The 26187-nt window shown below is 33.8% G+C and overlaps 3 protein-coding genes across 5 annotated transcripts; 2 read left to right on the plus strand and 1 right to left on the minus strand.

The window, feature by feature from the left end:
• The first annotated feature begins 1448 nt into the window (after positions 1-1448).
• LOC117780954 (putative gustatory receptor 28a) lies at positions 1449-4092 on the plus strand. The gene is made up of 3 exons (XM_034617654.1): positions 1449-2078; positions 3273-3875; positions 3940-4092. The coding sequence occupies exons 1-3, from the start codon at positions 1449-1451 to the stop codon at positions 4039-4041; spliced, it is 1335 nt and encodes a 444-aa protein (XP_034473545.1). The 3' UTR covers positions 4042-4092.
• Positions 4093-6402: 2310 nt separating this feature from the next.
• Positions 6403-15665, plus strand: LOC117780477 (protein peste). 2 transcript variants are annotated; one of them, XM_034617031.1, is made up of 6 exons: positions 6403-6625; positions 6765-6837; positions 11599-11774; positions 11947-12252; positions 12692-13211; positions 14274-15665. In XM_034617031.1, exons 3-6 carry the CDS (start codon positions 11634-11636, stop codon positions 14999-15001), a joined length of 1695 nt encoding a protein of 564 aa, XP_034472922.1. In that variant the 5' UTR covers positions 6403-6625; positions 6765-6837; positions 11599-11633; the 3' UTR covers positions 15002-15665. The 2 variants fall into 2 exon arrangements, with proteins under 2 accessions (XP_034472922.1, XP_034472920.1); XM_034617029.1 differs by lacking the exon at positions 6765-6837.
• A 517-nt stretch (positions 15666-16182) lies between these two features.
• On the minus strand, positions 16183-25063 carry LOC117780478 (alpha-tocopherol transfer protein-like). Of its 2 annotated transcripts, none has more exons than XM_034617032.1 (7): positions 24749-25063; positions 17808-18101; positions 17168-17321; positions 16964-17089; positions 16673-16851; positions 16453-16603; positions 16183-16387 (listed from the first exon to the last, which is right to left on the minus strand). In XM_034617032.1, the coding sequence occupies exons 2-7, from the start codon at positions 18084-18086 to the stop codon at positions 16338-16340; spliced, it is 939 nt and encodes a 312-aa protein (XP_034472923.1). In that variant the 5' UTR covers positions 18087-18101; positions 24749-25063; the 3' UTR covers positions 16183-16337. The 2 variants fall into 2 exon arrangements, with proteins under 2 accessions (XP_034472923.1, XP_034472924.1); XM_034617033.1 differs by lacking the exon at positions 24749-25063 and adding an exon at positions 20576-20692.
• Between the last annotated feature and the right edge of the window lie 1124 nt (positions 25064-26187).

The following is a 26187-nucleotide window of genomic DNA, read 5'->3' on the forward strand; positions in this document are numbered from 1 at the left end:
ACACATATTTGTAGTGTTATTGTATGAGTATGCGTTATTCTCCTTTAGCTTTGTCATGGAAAAAGTTGGGAGCAAGCTTATATGACGGAAAGCGGCAGGAGTGTTATGGCTCAAGCTCTTCTTGGAATCATCACGATAAGCGCCCTTTTCCATTGTGGAGGGAAATGCGAGAATTGGAGCATGGCAATAAAGATGTTAGTAAGGGCAGCAGTGGCTTTGTCGGGTAAGGCTATAATAGTTTTACCATCCAGGCCATCATGCCCAGGAGTTTAGTTTGGCTGAAGGCGTTTTATTTGCTCAACAACTTCAGGCTCACAGATTGGGGAAATGGCAGCAATAGGGCCAGGGATAACTCCGGAAAAAGTGGTAGTGGCGAGCACTTCCCCATCAGTAGCCAGGTCAAATGGAGTAAACCTCTCGCAAAGGTCGTTGAAAAATTCCTCAGCAATTTCTGAATCAGATCGGGACCAGCTCCCATCCCTGCGGAGGAGGGAAAACCTGTGTTGTGTCTCTGGAGTCATCGAGTGCACTTCCAAAGGGCGAAACCACTGTACTTATTTGGGTCAAAAGCTCGCAGCTTATCGACAAAAAAATCCGATTTGGTATAGCCAAAAGCGCTTTACGTAGGAGATTGGTAGCCACCTTGAACTCTGAGGGGATTAATTTGAGTCGACACTTATTTGAAAGCTCTGTAGAAAACAATAAACTGTTCCAAAATGGAAAATAATTGTGATAACCTGTCAAATAAAAGTAGTAACCTGACATATTTATTTTTCTAGTGTTCTTTTCTTCATAAATCAATCTTTAAGCTTATGCATATTTATTATAATTTATTTTTTATTTACTGATATTTATTCATGCAAAAAAAATAGTAAATTTAGATTACAGAAAAAAAAAGTGCAACTTAAAGTCGACTTTCAATTTTTAACTTGTTTTGGTAGTATTAACATCAATTATAGCTGTAATAAAACGAACATTTTTTGATGAAAATAATGCTTATTTTTGTTCTATTATTTTTATATTATTTTAATGAATTGCTGTCAATTCTGTTTACTCCCACTTTTATTACTAAGGACTCGTCATTAAATTTTGGTATATGAAGTCACATCGTCATGTGAAATATGAAAATGCACATGGCAAAGAGTATTCAGCTCGCAATTCACCTATTGCGAAATGCCTAACAGCAAAGTGGACCCCTTTCCATGGAAGGCTGCTTATATAACGTTATGTTACACATTTAAGCTTAATTAAATATTTGCGACTGTTGATATTAGCTTTTAATGCCGTCCACTTGTCCAAACGACTTGTGCTACTCAGGTGTATTAACGATTTAGATATACATACGTGAATGAGCTGCGATGATGGCATTGCAGCAATATTTCCCTGTGTCAGTTGATTGTGAAACGGCGAGACGAGTAAACGTGAATTTGTGGTAACCAGAGTTGGAAATGGCTTTAAGGCTCTGGGTGGGCATTTCACAGGCGGATAATGTGTTCCAATCGCTGCGTCCGTTGACTTACATTTCGTTGGTGGGCTTAGCACCGTTTCGACTTAACCTGAAGGCGGATAAGGAGGTTCATACATCCACATACTCCTTTGTGGCCGGCATTGTGCATTATTTCTTCTTTGTATTTTGTTTCGCGACGTCCATCAGAGAAGGCGACTCCATCATCGGCTACTTCTTTCAAACAAATATCACCAAATTGGGAGACAGCACATTGAGATTGACGGGAATCATTGCCATGTCCACAATTTTTGGATTTGCCATGTTTAAGCGTCAGAAACTCGTCAGCATCATACAGAATAATATCGTTGTGGATGAGATTTTTGTGCGTCTTGGCATAAAGTTGGATTATCAACGCATTTTACTGTTCAGCTTTCTCATCTCCTTTGGCATGGTGATCTTCAACGTGATCTACTTATGTGTCAGCTTTGGATTACTTATCAGTGCCACAATTTCGCCTTCATTCGTTACTTTTACGGCCTTTGCACTGCCCCACATTAACATTAGCCTAATGGTTTTTAAATTTCTCTGCACCACACACTTGGCCCAGAGTCGATTCAGCATGGTAAACGAGGTTAGTATAATTAAAAAACAAGAATAAATTAAATTAAATTTAATTGAGATTTGAATTAAAATTTTGGCTCTATTCGTTCTCAGTTGTGATTTTATTAATCATATACATCGTGAGTAAAAAATTTTCAAAGTTTTGAAGTGATATATTTTGTATGATTTCCCATTTCTTTTCGAGCTCATCAATCGACATTGAATCCAGTGAACTGATTTGTTGTAGAAGATGCTTGGCAAGTACCTTATGATTGAGTATAAATCTCTCAACCTGACGATATTTAATTTCTCGTAATGCAACTTTTTCTTTCATTGAACCTTTTTGATTCATTTTGGACAATTTCGCGCCTGATTTTAAATAAGACAAAGCTGATTTTTCTAATCTTGAGCTTACACTATCCAATATGCAGGGAACGACGCTTAAAATCGGTACAGATTTTTTAATAGATTGGAAACTTTCCCCCTTAGTTTCATATGCTGGCATATTGACTTTGTTTACCTGGTAAAATTTATAAATCCACTTGACAAATTCAAGATGTCCGTAACCCTGACACAATTCTTGTAAAGGAATTATCTTGTTTACCCCAAGCTTGTCGAAGCTGTTTTTTAGGAGTATAAAATTCGACTTGAAATCGTCCTCACTTTCGGACTCAAAGTAAATTTTTGATAATTCTATTGAACTCGGAAATAGCTTATGCATTATTCGACAGTAAACTTCGCCAGATCGAAGTTCGAACAACGAACGGATTTCCAGTTGTGTAATCTTTTTAATCCATGCAGTTAAAAACCGTACAGAGGTCACATCAGATTTCAAAACAGCTACGTTCTTAACTTTCTTATATGAGACATCCATTATAAAATAAAGAACGTATAATTTAAAAAAAATAATTTTTTTTTAGAAAAAAAAATATATTTTTAAGATATATACGCACAAGCAACAAATTGCAAATGTTTGATTTATCAACTCGAAACTGAAACAAAAGTACTGAACTGTTGTTAGACGTTAAATTAAAAACTAACTTGATTTTATCAAAGGCCTTGAGAAATATTTATCTACCTATTTTGCCCCTCGAAAAGCATTTTTTAAAGAAAATGCTTTATACATATAAGAATCTATTTATATTAAATCTTTATTTTAGGGTATAACTCTTTAAATATTTATATTTTAAATACTAGATTAGAAATTCATTTGTGTCATTCACAGATACTACAGGATATTTTAGATGCCCATATAGAACAGAATACAGCCTTGGAATTATCACCCATGCATTCGGCGGTTAATCATCAGCGTTACGAGCATCGTCTACGTAATCTGATTAGCACTCCAATGCAGCGCTACAGTGTTACCTCCATCATACGACAAAATCCAGAGTACGCCATTAGACAAGTGTCAAACATTCATAATCTGCTCTGTGATATTTGTCAAACTATCGAGGAGTATTTCACCTATCCCTTGTTGGGTATCATTGCCATATCTTTTTTGTTCATACTCTTTGATGATTTTTATATACTGGAGGCCCTGTTAAATCCTAAACGCTTGGATTACTTTGAAGCAGATGAATTCTTTGCTTTCTTTCTGACTCAAATGATATGGTATATTGTGATCATATTTCTAATTGTGGAAGCCAGCAGCAGTACCATCAGACATAGCAGCTTCAGCGCAGCGATTGTCCACAAGATTCTCAATATAACCGACGATCTGGAACTGAGGGATCGTCTGTTTCGCTTATCATTACAGTTGACCCATCGAAAAGTCAGCTTTACTGCAGCTGGATTGTTTCGATTGGATCGTACGCTAATATTTACGGTTTGTATGACAATATTATATTTTATGGATTGACATTAAACAGATATTTATTTAATAATCTCAGATAACTGGCGCTGCCACTTGCTACCTCATCATTCTTATACAGTTTCGATCTACGCATCATGTCGACGAAACCGAAGCTGCCAATAATACGAACTATGTGTAACTTGACTACGAGAGTGATTTGAATGCAGCTTATGTATACTCAATAACATTAAAGATTCTGTTGACAAAATGATTTTGCAGTGTGTTTAACTTATGACGATATAACATATAAAAATCTTGATATAAATATTTAATTTGACCAACTGAATGCAATTTATAAAGCAACATGTTATTTGAACAATTCCAAAAAGTATCCCAATTACTAACAAAATTTTTCTACGACTACATATTTGCGAATTCTTAACAGCTTCTGACATTGCCAACAGAGCTTTGAAGTTTAAAAGGTATTGTTTTTTAGCATAATATTATTAGCATAAATTGAGTGATTTTAGTCCGATATAGACAAGATTGGTATCAACACTCTTGTTGGAACTATAATTTACAAAATTGCATAGAATCAAAGGTCCAATTGTTCCAAAAATATTAAATATTATTGTCCATGAAAGGACTAAAAGAACAAAACTTTTCAACTTCAAAAGCGGGAACTAGGAATTAATTTTAGAACAATGGTTTCTTGGTGAATACATCTTAGAATTGCCTCGGAGTCGATTCAGGATGATTAACGGCGTAAGTAAAATTTAAATATAAGAAGAAGAAAAATTGTTATAATACTTTGCAGATTCTTGAGTCCAATTTCAAACGAGCGTTAATATTAAAGCAATAAGATATGGTATTCATTTACATTGTTGCTTTTATTCTACTAATATTGTCGTCATTATTGACGAAATTCAAACTTCTTACTTGTGAGCCGGTCATTACTCTAATGAGCAAAACTCCAACCGGCAATTTCGATCTAGAAAGAAAATAACTTTTTTTTAATTTATCTTAATATTGAAGCTATTTTTTTTTTTAATTTTTGCACAACTTTTTTGATTTTTGGATATTTTTTTTGAATTAAATTTGAAATTATTCAAGTATTGTAAAGTAATAATTGCATTAAGCAATTTAAGCGCTGCCAACTTTCGGCAAAACTTACTATTCGATGTTAACATTCCTGTTAAATTAATGCTTCACGACTGTTAGGCGCAAACGTAACACCAGCTGGCAACGCTGCAGTATTTCAAAATCGAGCCGTTAAACGTGTAAAAGATAAGTTGCGTTGCCCCAGTTTTAGACGTTTGCTTTATACGTGTACGCAAGCTTATGGCCAAATTGCAACATAAGCCAACCACAATAGAACGTTCGGCTCTGATGACATCCACCACTAATAAGTACTATTGCTAATCCATATAGACACGCCACTCTCACATAATCCAATAAGGAGCCCAAATACTCAGTGAGGCATTTGTCGTCTAATGCAACGACATTTGATTGCTTTATTGCCTCAGCTAGTGACATTTTCATTTTTAGCATCGCGGGTGGTGATAATTTGTACATGTTGTACATGATGTACATGTGTGTGTGTGTGTGAGAATTCTCAATTGACTGGCGATATGCAAAATTTGCTCAATAATCGTGAACTACTTACATTCAAACTGTACATAGAATACAATCGAGACTATGTAGGTTGAAATATGTGCTTGTTCACTTAGTGCTAATCACTTCGATTAGCCGCATTGATAGGCGCTGTCAATTTCTTATCATTGTTGATATTTTATATGATTTGTTTACATTTCTACATACACCTTAAAAAATTCAAAATGCACTCAATATAAATAAAAAGTGCATACTTGTTTAAAAGCATGTTTTAATTTATGTTTACTTGATAAAGAATAATAAAATTGCTCCAGATTTGCAGTTTGAGATTGTGATTACTTAAAGCTACAGTATGAGTTTCATTTTAATCTTCTCAGACTTTAAGTTTCCATATTTAATATTTTTATTTATCTTTACAGATTTAATGTTTAGAATTTTATATTAATTTTTAGTAATTTTAGCTAAATATTTAATTTACTCTAGGTCAACTGAACTTAGCTGACATAAAAGAAAATAAATAAGTTTGCTTCGCTAATAAAAGCTCATTTACATATTCAACTATATTTAAATCAGACTCAATCTCTTAACTGTGTAATGTAAGCTACAGTTTTAGAAGCGCTGCAACTATTTTGTATACTAAATATGTTTTACAGTTTGACTTGCATATTTACAGTTTGATAAGCATTTGCTTGACATTTAATGCATTTTAATTCAAATTTCAATGACACTCGTTTGGAAAAGCTAAAGCGCAAATTAACCCACACAAAATTGAGCGCTTCTTCAAGCTAACTACTCATACTCGTACACTGCAGTCACTCTCCTACACACACATATGTATGCAGTACATACATAAATTCAGACATACAGACATTCATCAGCAACAGCTGCTCGAGTGCTCGCAGTAAGAATCAAACGCCGTAGCCGTAGTCACAGCCGTACCCGCAGTCGCAGCAGAGACTGAGGCAGTTGCCAGTTGACAGTCGACAGTCCGCCACAAAAGGCCCTGCACAGTCGTAATCAAGCTTTGGCGAGTAACGGTACATGAGCGCAATTTTAAAATTGATATCAACTAAATCAACGTGCTCAACCGGAGAATCCTGCCAAACGTGTCGCGTGTCCCTTTTCCGTAGTATCGAAATCGCGTTACGCTTGAGGATATTTCTGCAAAAGTGAGTTAATGTTATTGTTTAACAAACAAACGCCATGTGTCAGCCAAAAAATAAGAAAAGGACAACATTCAATTGGCCATAATCGCAATTGCAAAGCTGTTTTTACACTCAGTCGTTAATCGGACGCAAACCCATTAAGATTACAGACTACAGACGATGAACAATGGTCACATACCGGGTCTAGTACACAAGTACTCATGTACTCGTAGTTCGTAAGTACTTGAGTTGTTAATCTAGCATTCGATAGGGTTTTGTAGACAAACAGCTGCTAAAGTAAAACGTATGATTAACAATGATTAAGATTATGCTTTAGAGAATTACTTCATAGAACAGTTAAGTAACTATGCCAATAGAACTGTTAATTTATTATTTACAACAAACTAATGAATGTAGCCTCTCTCTCTCTCTCTTTCTATTGTATTTCCGTAACAGCATCTTTTCTGTTTTAGTATTTAATTTTATTCAAAACTACGAATTAACATACTTAGTATTAGAACACGATTGTGGAAATGAACATGCGGAAGATTTGCGACGAGTGAAGAAGGGGAGACTAAATAAGATATAGAATTAATACGAGTACGAGTACTAAAAAATGCAATTGCGTCGTTGCCTCGCTTCTAGAGACTAAGTATCTGCGGTTGCCACATTACCACATTTTGTGGTCATCTGCTGTAGCTGGTAAATGTATCTGTATCTTATATCTGTAAAGTTATCTTAATATGGTGTAAGTGTTATGTTTTTGATTGACGCATCAGTTAAATTAAATTGCAACCTAGTTAGCTCTATTCCTTACTTTACTCGAACAGTACATAGATCAAATTCCCACATTAAGTGATCTATTAAATACAGTGTAATCATGCAAATATATAATTATTGTAAGTTGCTATAAATTCGTGGCCCAGAAAATTACACGGTGCTAAAAAAAAATCAAATCAAAACTTCTGGGATAGCGTATGATGTAGGTATAGGTAAATAACATTTTTTTGCATACTAGAATTTTTTATACCACATCGAAATTTTAAATTACGGTAAAAAAAAAAACTGTTTTTTAATAGCTTCGTCAAATAACCAGTGATTTTTAATTTTTTAACGGTTTTGGAAAAATGAAACTTAGGTATTTAAATGTGGCATAGTTAACTTAACAGGTTTTCATTCCATTATTAGAGTATTTGCTATTTAAAAAATTTGTTTTTTTTTTTTATATTTAGTTAGAAACTCCCTAGCCTTGGTTTTTTATTAAAAAAGAACCTATTTTTACAAGTAAAATGAGTTTTCTGAAATCGGTCACTAATTAGCAAAGCTAAAATAGATTTTCGGAAACACTATGTTTCGCAGTATGTTGATGAGCGCGCCATTATAACACTGTCGACTTTCGTAATATTTTTGAGCACTTTATAGTAAATTCTTTAATAATTTTTTAGAGTGATAGTGTCTCTAAGAACTGTAAAATTAATAAAGGTCTATCAAACTATTTCATTTTGTAATATTATTTTTTATTTTTCAGTACACACTTAAAAATGTTTACTCGATCTTTTTTTTTTAACTGATTAAAATGTGTTTCTCAATCCGTGCTAAGTGAGCAGCAATCATTTGTTATTATGATGATTTTATTTTTGCCATCAGAGCGTTTTTCTTTAGTAGCGATTTCTTGTTGAAACCGTTCACCTTGTTCGGCGCTGAACTGGTCAAGATTTACTGGGAACAAAATTAAATGGGAATGCAATAAATTGATTTCTATAGACATGCTGCAGTTCATGTTATTGTACGCTAACATAGTCGGCGCTCCTGTTATTGCCAATATAATTATCGCATAGAGCAATATAACATTTCCAAGCTCGCTTCTCAATAATGTTCAGTTTGGACTTGAAATTTTAACTTTTCATAAGCTTTCGGATCTGTGGTCCTATAAAAATACGTAAACGTAGCGAAATAGAACTAAAATTGATCAAATACTGTCAGCAATTTGATGATAATTAACTTAGTTGCAGAAGACTCAAAATTAAATGTTTTTTAAAACTGGATACCAAACGTTAGTAGTTTTATACCAATTTGACATAGTAATTTTCGTTCAAAGTACGGTGACGATGCAAACATCTGAAAAATCCATTTATTTTTACAAGTAGCTCCCTAAATTTTTATCAGAGCTCTTAGTGTAATACGCCGTTGGAAAGGTGTTAGTTTTACCTTTCCAACGACGTATTACCCTATATTGTAGGATGCATAGTTTAAGATATATGATTGCTTAACTCCATCAACCTCGAAAAACTGTTTTTTTACTGTAATTTAAAATTTCGATGTGCAACAAAAAATCTAGTATGCCACAATGTTTCGTTTAACAGTATCAACAACCTCCGCTATGTCGCATCCCACAAGTTTTTTGACTGTAGCACAGTGTTATTCAATTAAAATTCAATGAAAATAATTTTATAATCGATTCATAGTACTATTTAGTAATACTTTAGATCTGTAATTAATCATAGAAAACTAATTACTTCACAATTGAAAGTGGTAATAAAGTTGTCAAACGCTAATCAAATCGTTTAGCTTAACAAAAAGTTACAATTAATTCAAGTAGTTCAGCAATTAAAAGTTACATTGCTGTTACCAAATTTACTTTTAAGCAATTTTCAACTCATTTAAGCGTAGAAGCTAACATGAGATACTTTTGCATCTTACAGATATTTACACTCTATTAAACTTGATCAATATCTCACTTTGTTATTTAATAGGGGGCGTTCAGTCGCTAAAGGTCACATACTCAAGACTTTGAATTATAGTATATTTATAACTATTCATTTTAATGGATCGAGATAAACTAATAGTTCATTTTGTCTGACACCCAATAACGTGATAAGATTTTGGTTAGCAAAGTGAAACATCACATGCTTAATTCAATAACGAAAAATACTTTATGCTTGCCGCTTGCCTGTCAGAAAAGAATTAAAATAATAGCCTAATTGAAACCAATTATTACAAGCGGATGTTTCAAGAGTATTTCGTGCGTTGGCGTTGAGCTTGATTTTCATTAAATTATGACACATATAGCTCAAGGTGGAGTACTCAATGGACTCTGAAAAATTTGTGATAAATATAAATATAAAATATAAAGTTTACAACTCTAAATCTATAGATACTTAGCAATATCATAAAAGATTCTTATAAATTTTATTTAATTGTAGATCATCAGAATTCTTGACTGTCTCATTGTAGTGAAGTTTGACCGTATTTTAATTCAATTTAACATTCCCATTATAACTCAATAATCGCCAATCAAAATTCGTGAAACTCGCAAAAAAAAAAAAAAAGAAAAGTGCGGCCTTTCTCTTTTATTGCAAAGATACGTACATCAAAACGAATGCATTCATCAAGTCGGCTCTCTATATATAGTTTATATAAACAAGTATAGCACGACATAAACGGCAAGTGTCAAAGACCCAACCATAGCTCACATCGGGGTCAATTGATAGACTCAATTATGGCAATATATCACAGGGCAGAGCGTCATGCATAAGCATATGTATGTGCTCACATGTAGGTACATACTTATGTGTATAATATACATCATATGGCCACGCGATCTGAACAATTTGTATGCCTGATAATTGCACGTTACGTGAGAATCTTTAGGGAAACAATATTGTTGAGCATTTTCCACCGACTCTGGGTTGTTGATAAGAAAGAGGTAAAGTGACGGAAAGAGAGAGAGAGAGAGGAGAGTGAAATTGCAATTCTTTTGCATTTCCTTGTTTGTCTTTTGTTGTTTCTTAGCCAAGTGCTTATCGGGTTCAAAGTACGCTTATCAATTACAACAACAGACAATTGATTTACGCTCAATTGAATCGTCAAAGCTCAATCGAATATCGTTGGTTTTTTGCTGTAATACAAACAATTATTCTCATTGCGATTATTCGCACATATATATTGCGTATACGTATCAAGTATACGTATCACATCGATTAAAAACTTAAACGCCGGTTTGTATATGTATATGTGTGTGCATTGACATAGCGGACTTTATAATTATCATCACTGAAACGGACAGTTAGACTATATGAATATGAGAACAAATTATAAAAGTGCATTTAGTACTCCATTTGTTTTATACGAGTGCTTGCAACATGCTAATAGTCACGTGTTGCAAATGATTCAGATTACAGTTTTTACTTTTCAAGGCCTTTTTTTATTTATATTTCTTTTAGACTTTAAACTCTGTTAAATTAAACAGAGAATCCGTAGGCCGTAAAGTATGCAACAACTTGCTAATTTACCATTAATTTCCCATTTTACAGGCTTTAAATTATTTTAAATTTAAAAAAATTATTTAATTAAAAATATTATGACTTTTAATTTCATAAAATTGTTTATATAATAACCCAATACCTGACAAAAAATTATCTATATAAGCATATATTTCCATTACCCGTATTTAGTTTACAAAAAATAAAAACAATTTTTTTTAAATATATAAAAATTTTTTAAATTGTTCAAATAATTTGGAAATTTAACAAATTTCTAAACAACAATTAAAATTAATTGTGTCTGCCTTAATGCACTTAAGCTAAATGTTGTCATATACAACTGAAATATTCATACAAGCTCATGGTAATAGTTTTTAAAATTTATTTATGTAAATGTGAAAAATATTAAATTATTTATTTCATTTAAAAATCGTGCAAGTTCCAGTTTTATTCTGGCTTATGCACTTGAGCTGTATATATTTTTAATGTTATGAATTTTCAAATTAGCTCACATTTCCAATCGTGATCCAATCAATTTTGTGGACATATATTGTGTGTCAGCAATAAAATTATTCATCGAACAAGTTCAAAGTCAAATTTTTTTTATTAACTACGCAGCTTAAAAAATATACTAAAATTTATATAAATTGGTAAAACTACTTAAAAATTTTTTTTGTTTAAGTTTACGCATACGAGTCTCACATTTCAATTATGCTTTATGACTTCCTTTTTTAGAACTTGCAACACTTTTGACACCATTGACGTCAGCCATGCCCACACAAAATAGCGCCCTCTGGCGGCGGCGTAGTAATCGTGGATTATTCATTGGCATATTTGGACTTTGCCTTGGACTCTTTGGCATATTGTGCGGAATGTTTTGGGAGGATATATTCAATTGGATCAAGCATAAGGTAATTCAAGTTTATTTGGCCAGCTGCAATCGCTTAACGCCAATTTAGACCAAGTGAAGTCACGCAGGTGGCTCAAAAGTGCCGACACAATTGATTGATTGCTGATGATGTTCGGTGCACACTTGTTAAGATTTTTCAATTAATGGCAATTGTAACTTTGATCTTTGATCAGGAAATGGTGCTGGCACCCGACACACAAGTCTATGAGAACTGGAAGACGCCACCAATTGAACTGCACTTGGACATTTACATGTACAACTGGACGAATCCCGAGGAATTCGGCAATTTAAGCAGCAAACCTATATTACAACAACTTGGACCCTACCGTTTCATTGATAAGCCCGACAAGGTCGACATTGTCTGGCATCCAGAAAATAGCTCCGTCACATATCGACGGCGCAGTATGTACTATTTTGATGCGGCAGGAAGTGCAGGAAGTCTCGACGATGAGGTGACAACACTTAATGCAGTTACTTTGGTGAGTATGTCAAGTTTAAAAGCTCAAAAAAAGCAACAACAAAATTTGAAAATTTAGTTATGTTAAACCAAATTGAAAATAAACTAAAACTGTAACAAACAACACTAGGTTGTTTACATTAAAAATTTTTTTAAGTTTTCTTTTTTATAATTTTCATAATAGAAATTAAACAACAATAAACAAAAACCAAGTTCAATAAAATTTTATAAATAATCACGTGATTTCAAAAAAACAAAATTTTTTATTTCGGATTATTTTAAATTAAATTTCCTAATTAGGTCTTATTACAAATTTTCGTTTCAAAATTACAAGTTTCCTTTGTAGCTCTCCTAAATTGTTTCCAGAATTTGATATCCTTAGTATGTCTATTGACAAAGTTCGTACAGGGTATCCCGTGCTCACTTTACTTTATTTCAATGCTAATTTCCTTAATTTGCAGTCGGCAGCAGCCACGGCCAAGCAATGGTCGAGCATCAAGCGTGGAATTGTCGATACGGGATTGAAGATCTATGATCGAGAGATATCAGTTACCAAAACTGTTGATGAAATGCTTTTTACGGGCTATAGCGATACCATGATCGATGCAGCCCGTGCGTTCCCTGTTTTTGGAGATGATGTGAAAGTGCCCTTCGATAAATTCGGCTGGTTCTATACGCGCAATGGCAGCGCTGATCTCACAGGTGTCTTCAATGTCTACACTGGTGCCGATGATTTAACTAAACTTGGTCAAATGCACAGCTGGAATTATCAGACTCACACAGGTTTCTTTGAGTCGTTTTGTGGACTGACAAATGGCTCGGCTGGTGAATTCCAGCCCCCACAGCTTCAACCTGGTGGTAGCGTGGGTCTCTTCACCCCCGACATGTGTCGCACTCTGCGCCTGGACTATGAGGAAACCGTGGAGATCGAGGGAGTTCAGGGCTACAAATTTACAGGCGGAGCACGTTCCGTTGATAATGGTAAACAGTCTATTATTATACTCATCTAAAGTTCAAAAGTGTTTATAAAATTATACAATACAAAAACCTAGTTCTTAGAGATTTTCGCAGCTAGACATGCCAATATTGAAGACAGCACATTTATTGATCTGCAAATATTTGTATATTTATATCCGGAACATATTCATTTATTTTTCATATGTTTAATTTGAATTTATTTGAATTAATTATTTTTATAGCCGATTAAAAAAGTATTTAAACTAATTTTTTGATACACCAAAATAATTTATATAATATCTAAGTGTCAGTGAATCGATAATTATATGTTTTTTAGACCCCGTACTTAAAAGAAGTACAGGGGTCTATTAAGTTTATTTTAAAAGAATATGTGCAATGTCCGTCTGTCCCTCTGTCCTGTCGTCCTGACGTCTGTATGAACACCTAGATCTCAGAGACTATAAGAGCTAGTGATACCAGACATAGTTTGAAGATTCCTCTATATTGCAGGCAAATCAAGTTTGTTTTTACACCCCGTACTTATTTTTTTGGACCGAACCACAATATCATATAGCGCCCATAGGCACAATCGATCGAAAATCAAATTTTAGTGCGAGAATGTTTTTTGTTTTATGAGATATCTCAACCAAACTGATACAATATGCATCTAACTTGGTGTTTACATTTTTTGTCCAAAGTTGGATCAAATAGGCCCAATATATCATATAGCTGTCATAGGACCGATCGGGACCGAGGCGCTCTGCAAGAGCGTCGAGTGAGCTAAATATTTTTGAATTATTTTTTTCATAGTAAGTACGGGGTCTTCGATAGTCAAGTATGCTCGACTGTAGCACGCGTGTAGCGAGTGGAACAAGCAGGGGAGGAGCACCAATTTTTTTTTATTGCTAATTTTAATTGTATGATATTGCTGCTGCTCAATCAAGAATAAAGCTATGGCTATCAAATATATTATAATCTAAAGTTGTCTTATATATTTACGGAAGATCAATGTCTTTCTTATAAATAATTATTTTTAATTTAATCTTTTTATTTGACTCTCATTAAAATCAAAATCTTCTCTTATAGGCACACTCTATCCGGAGAATCTGTGCTTCTGCGGCGGAAAATGTGCGCCCTCCGGCGTAATGAATGTCACCGCCTGTCGTTTCGATTCGCCTGTTTTTATGTCTTATCCGCATTTCTATAATGCCGACCAGTACTACTTGGATCAGGTGGAGGGCCTGCAGCCCAATAAGGAGGATCATGAGTTCTACATGGTGGTGGAGCCACGTACAGGCATTCCCTTGGAGGTCGCAGCACGTTTCCAGGTCAACATGCTGGTGGAACCCATTGATGGAATTGCTTTGTATACGGATGTGCCACGCATATTCTTCCCTTTGATTTGGTTTGAGCAGAAGGTGAGAATTACGCCGGAGTTGGCGGATCAGCTAAAGATGTTGCCTCTAGTGCTGTTGGCTGGCCAAATTTTCTCGGGTCTCTGTCTGGCCATTGGTCTCATTCTACTCTGTTGGACACCAGCTCAACATTTGCTCAGCTCTTGCCGTAATCGACATTACGACGTGAAGAGCAACGGGCAGTTCAAGAGTCGGTCGCAATTCTCCAGCGCCGAGGAACTCAAGTCCAAGGCCTCCACATTGGTCTGCGAAAAAAATGCAGGCATTTCTATAGATAGTTCTCCTCTTCTAGTTCCGAATAGTAAACACGTAATGGTGATGCCAAAATCTCAGACCAGAGATAGCGTTGCCACCGCCTCCACGGTCATCAGCGAGAAGACGGACAGCAAAAAGGATTAACAATTTAAGGAGGATCAACGGAAACTCTCCATTAGCCAGTAATCCATCCTAGTGCTTTACTTAGTCTATAGTCTATAGTAAATTAGTGTAGGCAACGTCTCCCTCATTGTGTCTATTGCATTCAGCAGTGCTAATGCCAAAGATAAGTTAACTTGCGGAATGTGGTTATAACCAGGGCTGAAATACAAACCTTTTTCAATTATTTACCCCTTGAACATGAACTCGAAGAATAATTATCAAGTAGTAAATCATAATCTTAAAAGATACTTATTTAATAATTCGCAAGTTTTTAATTAAACCATTTCTTATTGGCATAAATAATCAATGGAAAATGGAAATAATTGCGAAAATTTACTTACTTATTTGGTACCAAATTGAACCAAGCCTCGAACAGAATTCTTGAGATCCAGAAAAATATTGCTCTCTAAATTTGGAAGTTTGATGCTTTGGTTATAACATCAAGACACGGCATTTTGCATAACATACGAGTACTCATTAAACAAATACATATATATACAGAAATACATTTATAATTTTATAGTATGTAAGTGAAATGTTTAGGTATATTTAATCAGTCAAGTTTTAAATAACATTTTTATATTGGATGTAAACACATTTTATATGCTAAAGATAAAGATGACGAATTAAACAGTTTATATAAATACTTGCCACAAGCATTTTTTTTAACCTTATATTGAGACTACATTTATTTGATTTCGACAATTATCGTTCAAAATTACTTCATGGTCAGCAGATATAGTAAATGATTGAACATTATTATCGCACATCATTGACTGTGAATCTTAAACTGCACCCTATGCACACCATTATGATTTTTAAACTGTAGAACACTGCTTGCGTTCACTGCTTGAAAACACACTGCTTGTTAACACTGCTGCCCGACTGAACTGCTTGCAATATCTTTGCAGTTGCTTCAAAACTATGTAGCTTTATGGATTATATGTATATAATTATATACAATGTAGTTATAAAATTAGCATTTATAATTACAATTACAGCCGTTAACAGTACGAATGGTAATAAACTAGATATTTTTATTGCTTTAATTTTCAACAATCTGTATAATAAACAATACATAGTATACTTAAAATACAAAGTACAATATACATACACATGCCTTATGAACGCCCTATTAAAGTCTTTCCTCATTTGTTAGATTCTGTGTCTGTGAGTGAGAGTGTAAAACTTAAAACACTTTAACTGTTAACAATTCTAGAGCAGGCAACTAAATGTTAAACGGTACAAACAATATTTGCAATATCACAACTGACCCCTCTTATAATGTTAAAATGCAAATCGCAAAATAAAGGTCCATTTATTTCTTCTTCATCTTGTAGCCCTCGGTGAAGCCATAGCTGTCAGCCTCTGTGGCGAAAGTAAATAGCATTAATTTATATTTTTATAATAAAGACGAAACATTAGATACTTACGTTCGTAGTCCTTGGAGTAGCATTCGAAGAAGTCACCTAAAATTTTGCCAGGAGGCAGCTCCCAAGTGGCAGAGCCACCATATTTAGGAGGAAGTGCACTAGCCTCAATGTGTGAGGTCAACGATTTCCAGTCCTTGCCATGGAAGAAGATCTATCAGACAAATACAGACATTAGGTAAATCCTGGATATATAATATTAAATATTATACTATCTACTCACGCGCTTGCGCAGTTTCTCCCGTATAAACGGCTTGAATATGGCAAACAGCATATTGAAGATATAGGAATTATTCACAATGTGAACACCCTTTAGACGCATACAGATGCAGTCCTGTATATAGTCCAACAACATGGCGGCAAACGATGGTGTAAACTGTGTAATGTGGCTCAAAGGTAAGCCTGCAAAAACATGAACAATTATGATTGCGTTCAGATCATAAAGCACAAAGTAAAGTTTGTGTCATTAAGTTATACCATAAAGTTATCTAATGACAACACTTTTTTTTATTACCTTCCATATCAATTATGACAACTGCGCCACAGATCTGTGAATGTGGCTCCGCCATGGATCCCAACACGGTCAGTTGTATGCCACGAAATAGATCCACCAGCGGCACCTGTGATGGCTTCCATTTCTCTACAAAGAGTAAAAATAATTATATAAAAATGTACTCATGTAACTTTCCATTAACTATATATGAGTACGATTACTCACTGCCTGCTTCGAGCACCAGCAAACGACGTCCATGTTGATCTCTGGTGGGCAATAGGTTAAGTATATCGGCCTCGAATACATTTCGCAGCTTGGCGGGTACAATATTTTCACAGGCCTGGCCGTACTTCAGCTTCATGTTGTAAAAATTCTTGAGCTATAGATATAAAGAAATTAAACATTAATTAATGCAAGCAATATTTTATACATATACTTAATTGATATAATAATTTAAGAAAAATTTAGACAATATAGCAAAAGTTCTTGAATAATAGAAAATGTTACTTATAAGTAATTCATTACTTTATATTATGCAATCTGCTTTTTTAACTGAGTAATATTTTTTTTCTGTGATTCTTCAATACTTTATCAGTTTTAAATGTTCTTAAATTTACAAGTCAAATTTACAAGTTAAATTTACTTTTGTAATTTTGAAAATTTTACATTTTAAATCCCAATCTTTCACTTTTAATCGACTCCTTATATGGTATATGGTAAAGGTTCGACCAACATTAAACTTTCATAACTTTATCAAAATTTGACCGACTTTCAAGCGGAAGTCATTTTGATCATGGGTTGGCTTTTAAATTCATTCTGCATTTAAATTTAATTACTTTCATAATATTTTATTTTCTCTACTTACTCGCTTCAGTGCACTTTCTGGATAATAGTGGCAAGGACGTAGGAACATCATCATGTATTCATCGTCGAGTGGCAAGTTGAGATGCTTCTCATTCTGTAGTAACTCCCTCAGCTCCTTGATGGCCTGTTCCTTGACGCCGTCTACCTCACGTAGTTCATCTTGCGCCTTTTTTAGTGCCCATTCTGGCGCCTCCTCCTTATCCATGCGTATATGTGCGGTGCCCAGATCAATATATGGCAACTGATTGCCATCGTAGCTTATGCACTCCGCTTTGCCCATGTTGTTCAGTTCGAGCTGCGAACGAGAATAAAAGTAGTTTCTATAAACTCAATGATTTTTGTAGATAAAATCGACTGAAACAACAACTGGGTTACTTCCGTCGCTGCTTTGATCGCAGTGTCAGTTCAATGCCTTGGCCCAATGATAAAACATGACTCAATGCTGATCTTCATTATTAAACCCACAACGGAAGACGATGCGGACAAAAAAATCACACACACACAAGCACACATTGTTAACGGCAAATGAGCGGAAGGGAAATAGAAATGAAATAGACAATGTTACCAAAACTGGTCACACAACGTCACAAACAAAAAGCCGCTAAACTTTTGTCAATACACTAACAAAGGGCACATTAATATAGTGTAATATTTTGTTAAGTGAATGCAATGAGTTGACTTGTGCATATATTTACTAACTTAATTAGTTTTTACTCGAAAATTGATTTTTTAAATACATTAAATTGGCGTAAAAAGATGTAAAAAGCAGTAATTATGATTTAACGAGAGTAGGTGATTTTAAAATCAGATTTGATTAATAAAGTACTTTAAAATTCAAAATTTGTCAAATAAAGTAAAAATTAAAAGATTATCTATAAATAAAAGAAAGTCATCAACTCTATATCTGCTTATAAAAAAAAAAAGAACAATCTTTGAAGATAAGAAAGGGAAAAAATAATTAACAAATTTGAGAGGAAAGAAATCCATACTTAAGTTAACATTAAAATAAACAAGATTTTGTGAGATAAAAGGGTATTAAATGACCGTCTGTTGCAAAAACAATTCTTCTACTCATCATTATGTTGTCTATTTATGACTGCTCGCAGACGACTTGGCAACACCTTGGCTGATAGCTAATAATACCAGGCCCAGCTTGGTTTAAGCATGACGTAGCGATTTGTGCTCTACACCTGATCCATTAAGTAGTTGGTCAAAAGCAACAGAGTTGGTATCGTATTGTAGCCCCCAAACACAGTCACATTAACTGACCCAAAAGTCGGTTAACAGCTACGTGGTCAAAAGAGCAATTAGTAAGTTTATTTCTATTTTGTTGTCTGACATTTTCAAGGTTAAAGTCATGGCCAGAGCACAGCGCCAACTAAATCAATATTTAATTTGAGTTTTATTTTTATTTTTAGTACTCATCGAGCTGACCATTAAAATCGCTGTCAGTTTGCTCAACAGACCCACAAAATATCCAGAAGTTTCGTAAAAAAATTATTTTTTGGACTTTACATTGTCAATGAGTTCAACATCCCATCAATTTATGCGCATAACTTAAACAGTAGACCTTAAACTGAAGAGCAGCTGAATTGAAACCCAAAAAATATGTAAAATTGAAAAGAAAAAAAAAACAAATCCGAAAAGCGTGCAACTAATTTTATTTGAATTAAGTACTTGAATCGTGACACAGATTTAATTACCAATTAGTCACATGCAAAGTGTCACGTAAATTACAAAAAAGTTGGCAAGAAAAATAACCTAATGATGAGCAGTTAAAAAAAATTGAGAAAAATATATAAACGAATAGACAACTGAAATGGTCATTACATTAAAAATAGAGGCGGGGCTTTAAAATATTATAAATTATCAAGTCGAAAAAGACACAAACAGGAAATTATTACCAGACAAGTAAATTACATCAATCAGACGATTTTTATATTGAAGAATATAACAGTTAAAAGGAAAGAGTCGTTGTTAATCAGACTGAACATTAAGCAGAAACAAATGTAATGCCAAGACTTAAATACTCTCTCATAATCATCATATATTGACAAGTATCGGAAAACCCGACGATACTGGACCTGAAATTTAAGGACAATTTAGTATATCTTAAAATGTATCTGAATGATAAATGCTAGACAGCTGATTTAAAAATCTTATACGCAATAATGTAATGCCTATTTTTTAAAACAAAAAATACTTATATAAATTATCAAGTAATGAAACCAAAAAAGTGCCTGAGCTGGACTTTGAAATAAGTTCAATTTATTTACACATATAAAGATAAATGAAAAGTTGTCAGACAAAATGATGGGCAATATTTAGAAACAGGTTTGTAGGTGGACTTTGTGAATATTTGAAAAAGGAATATGAACTAATGCTAATTAGGAATATTCCAGAAAGCAAACAAGTTAATGTATATATTAGTTGTATATCACAACAAAGAGAGTTCATGCATCTGCAACTGCCTTGATAAAACGGGTACAATATAGTATTGTCTACACAAGTAAACAAAACAATTAAACCAGTTTCCAGTTTTGATCAAGGTCTGCGGGAGATCGTATCACATTTTTTATTATTTATAAACTTTAATCGTAATTAAGTTTGCCACACTTAATGGGCGTATCTTTCCACAGGTTCTTAATGTAGATAAATGCACTTGCATCTATAAATAATTATACATACTGATTCCTTATATCAATTATATATTTAAGAAATATAAGGAGCACAGTATGCATGCATATTCATAGTGTTTTTACAACTGACCTCGCTTGTATTAATTTACTTAATGACAATACAATGAGACGTGTCTTGCACTTGGAAACGATCCTAGTAAGTGACTGCTCTGAAATTAGCTGTCGCTCAATAAATAGTCGAATTATCTGCAGTAGTCGACGACTAAATAGCATTTAATAAGTACGAGTATTATTTGAAATTACTGATAACTGGTATCGGTAGTCGGCTACTTGGTCTTATATACAAACATAGAGAATTGTGTCCAAACTAAACCGATGCAATATGCCGCAATATAAAATAGAGTTGGGAGCGTGAGTAAATAAACTTCTGACAAACAGTTTCCCTTTCTCAATCTTAAGTAAACATCATTTATCACCTTAAGTTAAACATCTGTAATTATGTACAAGGAGATTGTGCATTTTTAAGTAGGCTTCGAGGTCGGCATTATTTGCGTGCTTTTTCTTCATATTTCATATAGCTACTGCTCCTTCCCTTCTCAACCAGCACACTATTGTTTAAACAACCTTCCCAATTTGTCATTTATTTTTGTTTATTCTGATCTCGAATCTATTTATTTTTATTAAATCATCTCAAAATGTGCAGAAAGGTATAAGTTAAATTAATTGATTAAGTACAGAATAGCTTAATTATAATTTCATTTAATAATTTAATAGAAATTTTGTAAAATTATTAACAGCTATGACCTGAACTTGAATTTTTATTAATCATTTATAACTAACCACACTAATACATATGAATATTCTATTATATAAAAACGAATCAATTTTATTCTATGCAGTCAAAGTTGACGATAGATACTCTGCCCACGCGCTCATCTCTGGGAGAATTATCAAGCATCATTGTGCGAAATGCATTTATGATTATGTGAAATACTCAGTATAAGAACACTGTATAAGCAAAACATACGTATTTATATCATTAATACCCCAACGACTCTTTGTATACGCGAAAAGTTTAATCGGATACAAGTATAGACTTATGTATTATTTATGAGCAACTGCGATTAACGTATGTATACAGTATAACCAGTCAAGTACTTGCCGAATAGCTTATTGTATTTGTTATTTTTGCCTGATTAGCCTGATTGAATAAAACAAAGATAAATGCAATTGTTAAGCTGTACTTCGAACTGACATAGGATTGCAATTGAAAGATCTCATAAAAACTAAATAAATTAAGTATATGAGCACGCATTAGTCTGCTCTAAAATTAATCAACCAACTAACCATATGACAAGATACGTATCAAAAAAAAAAAAAACAAGACTTGGATAATTACAATATTCGCATGCAAGTGGCGATGACTTGTCAATATGCATTACAGACCCCAAAGACCCGTAGCTTTAAGGCGTAGTCCGAAGTCGCGATTGTAATACTTAGTAATGATCGTCTATGTGTGAACCGCACGCGAACCCACAGTTAATGATCATCCATAAGATTGTTACGAGCTAATTTAAAATAACAACAGTATGTAAAATACATGAAAAATAATTACCGAAAACTGTGGGCTTGCCAAATGGGAAAACATCATGACAAATCGTGCTAATATATACACAAAATATAACAAAAAAAAATCCACACAAATGATTTAATTGTAATTATATTATCAATCAATACGACAATAAGAAATGCAAATACGAGTTGAGCTTTATTGTTATTTTTATTTCCAGGAATTCTGATAACTGACCTTTGTAACTCTATAATTGTATTGGAGTAGCTAAATGCTCGTCTTACAATATTTTAACAATAGATTTTCTATACTCTTTAATTTTAATTTGCATTTAATAGTAATAGTGTGTACAATTTGTTTATCATTTATTTTGTATATTCCTTATTTGCAATGTATAATGTTTTTATAACTGACATCATGCTGTGCTATCTAAATAACAGTGCTTAAAAGTCAAGTTAAAGTGTTTTATTTCTCAAGTAAACTATACAATTTGTAAATAACTATATTTAGGTGATATTTTTAGACGGTAATCATGATCTCAGATCATTAATAATTTATTACTAAGCAAAAGGTGTATAACTAACAATAACTAACCAACAATTTATTAGTTACTTAAGAGAATATTCATTAAATAAACTTAAATGCGAAAAACGATATAATAAGATCTGAAATCATCACGAAACCTTGAGGAACTCGAAAAATGATCTGATTGTTAATCAGTTTAAGAAGACAAGTATAACGAGTTGAGGTTGAGGTAATCAAGAGAAGAAACAAAAGGCTTAAATGGAAAATGAGAGGAAACATCTGACAGCTTTAAAAAAAAAATTAAATAAATTCCAAAACTCATGCGAATAAAAGAACTATTTAAATCACACCTGCAAAAACTTCAAAACTGCAAAGGAATTTGCATAGAAACTAACTTGCATATATCAAACATAATGTCGCCCTAGAAATCCTAGTCTAGAATTGGCGAGAGCTGGTTTTAAGTATTTGGCCAACCAGAAATTATACGCCTTCAACTCAAGTACAGATTGTGATATGAAAATGTTTGTGTCTATCGCGTGTATCGAATTTATACAAATGCCAAAATTTCAATAACGGCTTTTGCTCGATTTTTTCAATTTTTTGGCCAAGACTACTTGACCAACTAACTGTATAGGCAATAGGAGAAATAAAGCAACTGCTAAAGATGTTTGACTGGTTTCCAGTTTCAACTGTTCACATTTTGGCGGTTTTTATTGGACGCCGTAATACTAAAAGCGAATACGAATACAAACTCGTCATCAAGGTCGTCGTTTTTTAGAAGTTGTTGATACTGTTAATATTATATTATATGGATAGAAGCTTAAATTATTTAACCAAATACAATTCAACCTCCGCGTCGAATGTCTATCATTGTACTTTTGGTTTCATTAGCACAAAAGCTTAAATGCACTCGAAAATATTTATAAGTCTCTGTCGTATGTTGATCCCATGAATCAGCATTATTATAAAACCCTCACAGTGAGAACTGCAAATTGTATGAAATCTAAATAGGTGCGTGTCAAGCTCAACAACCTTCAATTGACTGAGCGACAGACAGACAAACAGACAGACAGATGTACAGACAGACAGTCGAATGAATGGACTGACAAAGAGACTCCATAAATAATTTCCAAGCTAATTGTTTGTTATGCTACATTTAACAAATACATTCGTACTCATACTACTTGACAGCGTATAAAAACAAGCATTTCCTTAGAAAACTCTGATAATAATTCATTTTTGCTGTTTCTTTCATTTCAATATTCATATATATTTACATTGATTCATTTTTTTATTATTAAACACTTAAAACCACGATAATAAATTTTAAATTTTCATAACTTTATAACTCATCAAAAACACTTTCCTCATTCCTATAAACATTATATACTTTCTGCCTATAGCTATTGCAAACTTCAAAAACTTACCCGTACCTTACGATGGGCATATAAAAATACTAAAAACTCTCGTTGCTGAAACTTTCAAAAATAATAACAATTGCGAACAGCAACAATAATATCACGAATTGTTTAACTTTTTAGTAACCACACTGTAAATAAATCGTAGCCTACTGTAATTAAAATCGAATTAAAATTGTATGGAATTTGATTAAAAGGAAATAAAAGAAAGAAAAAAAACAATTGTTTAGTTATAAAAGGGGAAACAATAAAAAATAATTATGTTTCTAACACGCTTTTTTTCGCTGAGTGTATTTTTTCTGTTTTTACAATGATATTATCGACAGCTCGGAAGATCAACTACATAAATGGAAGGCGGTATTTCATTGTCTAAAGCTGGGAGCGGGTGAACTGAGAGCTGAAAGCTAAAAGCTGCAGCTTATCGAGCTGATTATGAATGGGCCAAATGGTAGATGGAATCGCTGACGAAATGCTGCAGGCTGTCGGAGCAACGGACGGACGGTGGCAAGTGGTAATTGTTTTTATTGCCAATCCGCTCAAGCGGCACTGGCACTTGAATGCCAGCCAAGACTTATGACTGCCTGGTGTGGCAGGTAGATAGAAAGATAGACTGCCAGACAGACTGACGCACGGACGGCCAACAGGCAAAGGCAGAAAGTGTGTCAACGCTGCCGCGCATGCGCATAACCAACAACATTAACAACAACAATAACAACAGCTGCAACAACAATGGGATTACTCGTAGTTCAACTCGTATTTTAAACATACATAAAACTGAACTGCAACTTACCGCAACAATTGCCCAAAATTCACACTATTTACTTGAATATTTAAAATTGGCAATGGCAATTGGCCAAAAAAAGGTTTCACGATATACTTTACAGATATTTTGCAAGCGACCCACAAAACAGTCCAAGTTGCATATACAAAGGCTTTGACTTTGTTGTGCTTTTGCTTGATTTTGCGTTTGTGCAGGACGCGGCGAGACGGCGAATTGGCGAATTAACGAAACGGCGAAAGTACACACGTATGTACGTACGATGTCAATATGAATAATAAAAGACGCGCACAGCGATTCACGACGTCCAACTCGCAACACGGCTCAAACTACTCTGAGTTGGAAGCTCGCTTGCCCGCTCTTAAAATTAATTAAATGGCCAAGTCAAGCTTGACAAACGTACATACGTATGTACGTATCTTAAAGAAGCACTAGCAGCTGTGGCAACAGTACGAGCAGCAACAACAACAAACCGAGTACTCCAATAATCATATAAAAAGCTCTGCCTGCTAAATTACTCTTTATACGGTGCTGCCAACTTGTGGGAGGCAAAAGCTTTGCTTCAAACTGCAAAGCACAAAGCAAATGGAGAGAGCTTTTGCATGTTATATTTCTGTTTTTATTTTGTTTTACTTATTGTTGTTGGGTTGACGCGGAGTTTTACGACTTTCGGATTGCCTTTGTAACCAATGAAACTAACAGACAGATATTAACATAAGTAAGCGCTTCAACATAAAAATGTTACTGTTCAATTTTGTTTATGCCCTCGATACTAAGCATTACTAAATCTAGAAAAGGACGAGGAATTGTAAGTAGTTAAAAGAAAGGTAGTTTTAGTAATAGAGTCGGTTTAAAAATATTTTGTGGTTTATGTGATATATATTTGTATAAAATTTGTAATTATTAGTTATACCTATTATGAAATCTTAGAGCAAAGGACGTTCAATTCGCTTTTTTTAATGTGTACTTCTTCCTGCGTTTTATTTTTTTTTTAGTTTTTTCGATAATTTAAAATGTGCTTGGATTGTAAAAACTTACAAAAATTATAGGGTATTTAAACTTCGCTGCGTTGCGTCAAGCTTATATTTTGTTATTGTTTGTGTATGTTTGTCTTTGTTTTTAATTTGCGCTCGTTTAACAATAAACTAGCCGGTAATTATACGGTTCATTGAGTGTGTGATAAGGTGCTGTCGATAGTGTTTAATCTATTAATAAGTAAATAAACTGCAGCTACCGTAGGGGGCTTTCTAAAGCGGACTTTGTCATACTTGAATAATTTTTGCCACTGATAAGTGGAGTTAACCTTCTTCGTTTCTGCTGATTGCAACATTTCATTCGACTCGAATGAAATTCTTACCTTTTCTTTCTTTCTTTTTCAAAACTTGTCCAAGGCCATTAATGTGAAGTTCAACGCTTTTGTTCTTGACTCAAGCAGTTTTGCAATTTGTGCA

This window comes from Drosophila innubila (assembly GCF_004354385.1).
Source record: "Drosophila innubila isolate TH190305 chromosome 2L unlocalized genomic scaffold, UK_Dinn_1.0 4_B_2L, whole genome shotgun sequence".
Classification (NCBI taxonomy): domain Eukaryota; kingdom Metazoa; phylum Arthropoda; class Insecta; order Diptera; family Drosophilidae; genus Drosophila; species Drosophila innubila.

Coding starts and splice junctions, on each gene's coding strand:
- LOC117780954 (XM_034617654.1), top strand. CDS start 1,449: ATGGCTTTAAGGCTCTGGGTGGGCATTTCACAGGCGGATAATGTGTTC. Junction 2,079..3,272: donor GATTCAGCATGGTAAACGAG/GTTAGTATAATT, acceptor TGTCATTCACAG/ATACTACAGGATATTTTAGA. Junction 3,876..3,939: donor ATCGTACGCTAATATTTACG/GTTTGTATGACA, acceptor TAATAATCTCAG/ATAACTGGCGCTGCCACTTG.
- LOC117780477 (XM_034617031.1), top strand. CDS start 11,634: ATGCCCACACAAAATAGCGCCCTCTGGCGGCGGCGTAGTAATCGTGGA. Junction 11,775..11,946: donor TCAATTGGATCAAGCATAAG/GTAATTCAAGTT, acceptor ATCTTTGATCAG/GAAATGGTGCTGGCACCCGA. Junction 13,212..14,273: donor AGCACGTTCCGTTGATAATG/GTAAACAGTCTA, acceptor CTTCTCTTATAG/GCACACTCTATCCGGAGAAT.
- LOC117780478 (XM_034617032.1), bottom strand. CDS start 18,086: ATGGGCAAAGCGGAGTGCATAAGCTACGATGGCAATCAGTTGCCATAT. Junction 17,322..17,807: donor CAGAAAGTGCACTGAAGCGA/GTAAGTAGAGAA, acceptor TTATATCTATAG/CTCAAGAATTTTTACAACAT. Junction 16,604..16,672: donor GGGAGAAACTGCGCAAGCGC/GTGAGTAGATAG, acceptor TTTGTCTGATAG/ATCTTCTTCCATGGCAAGGA.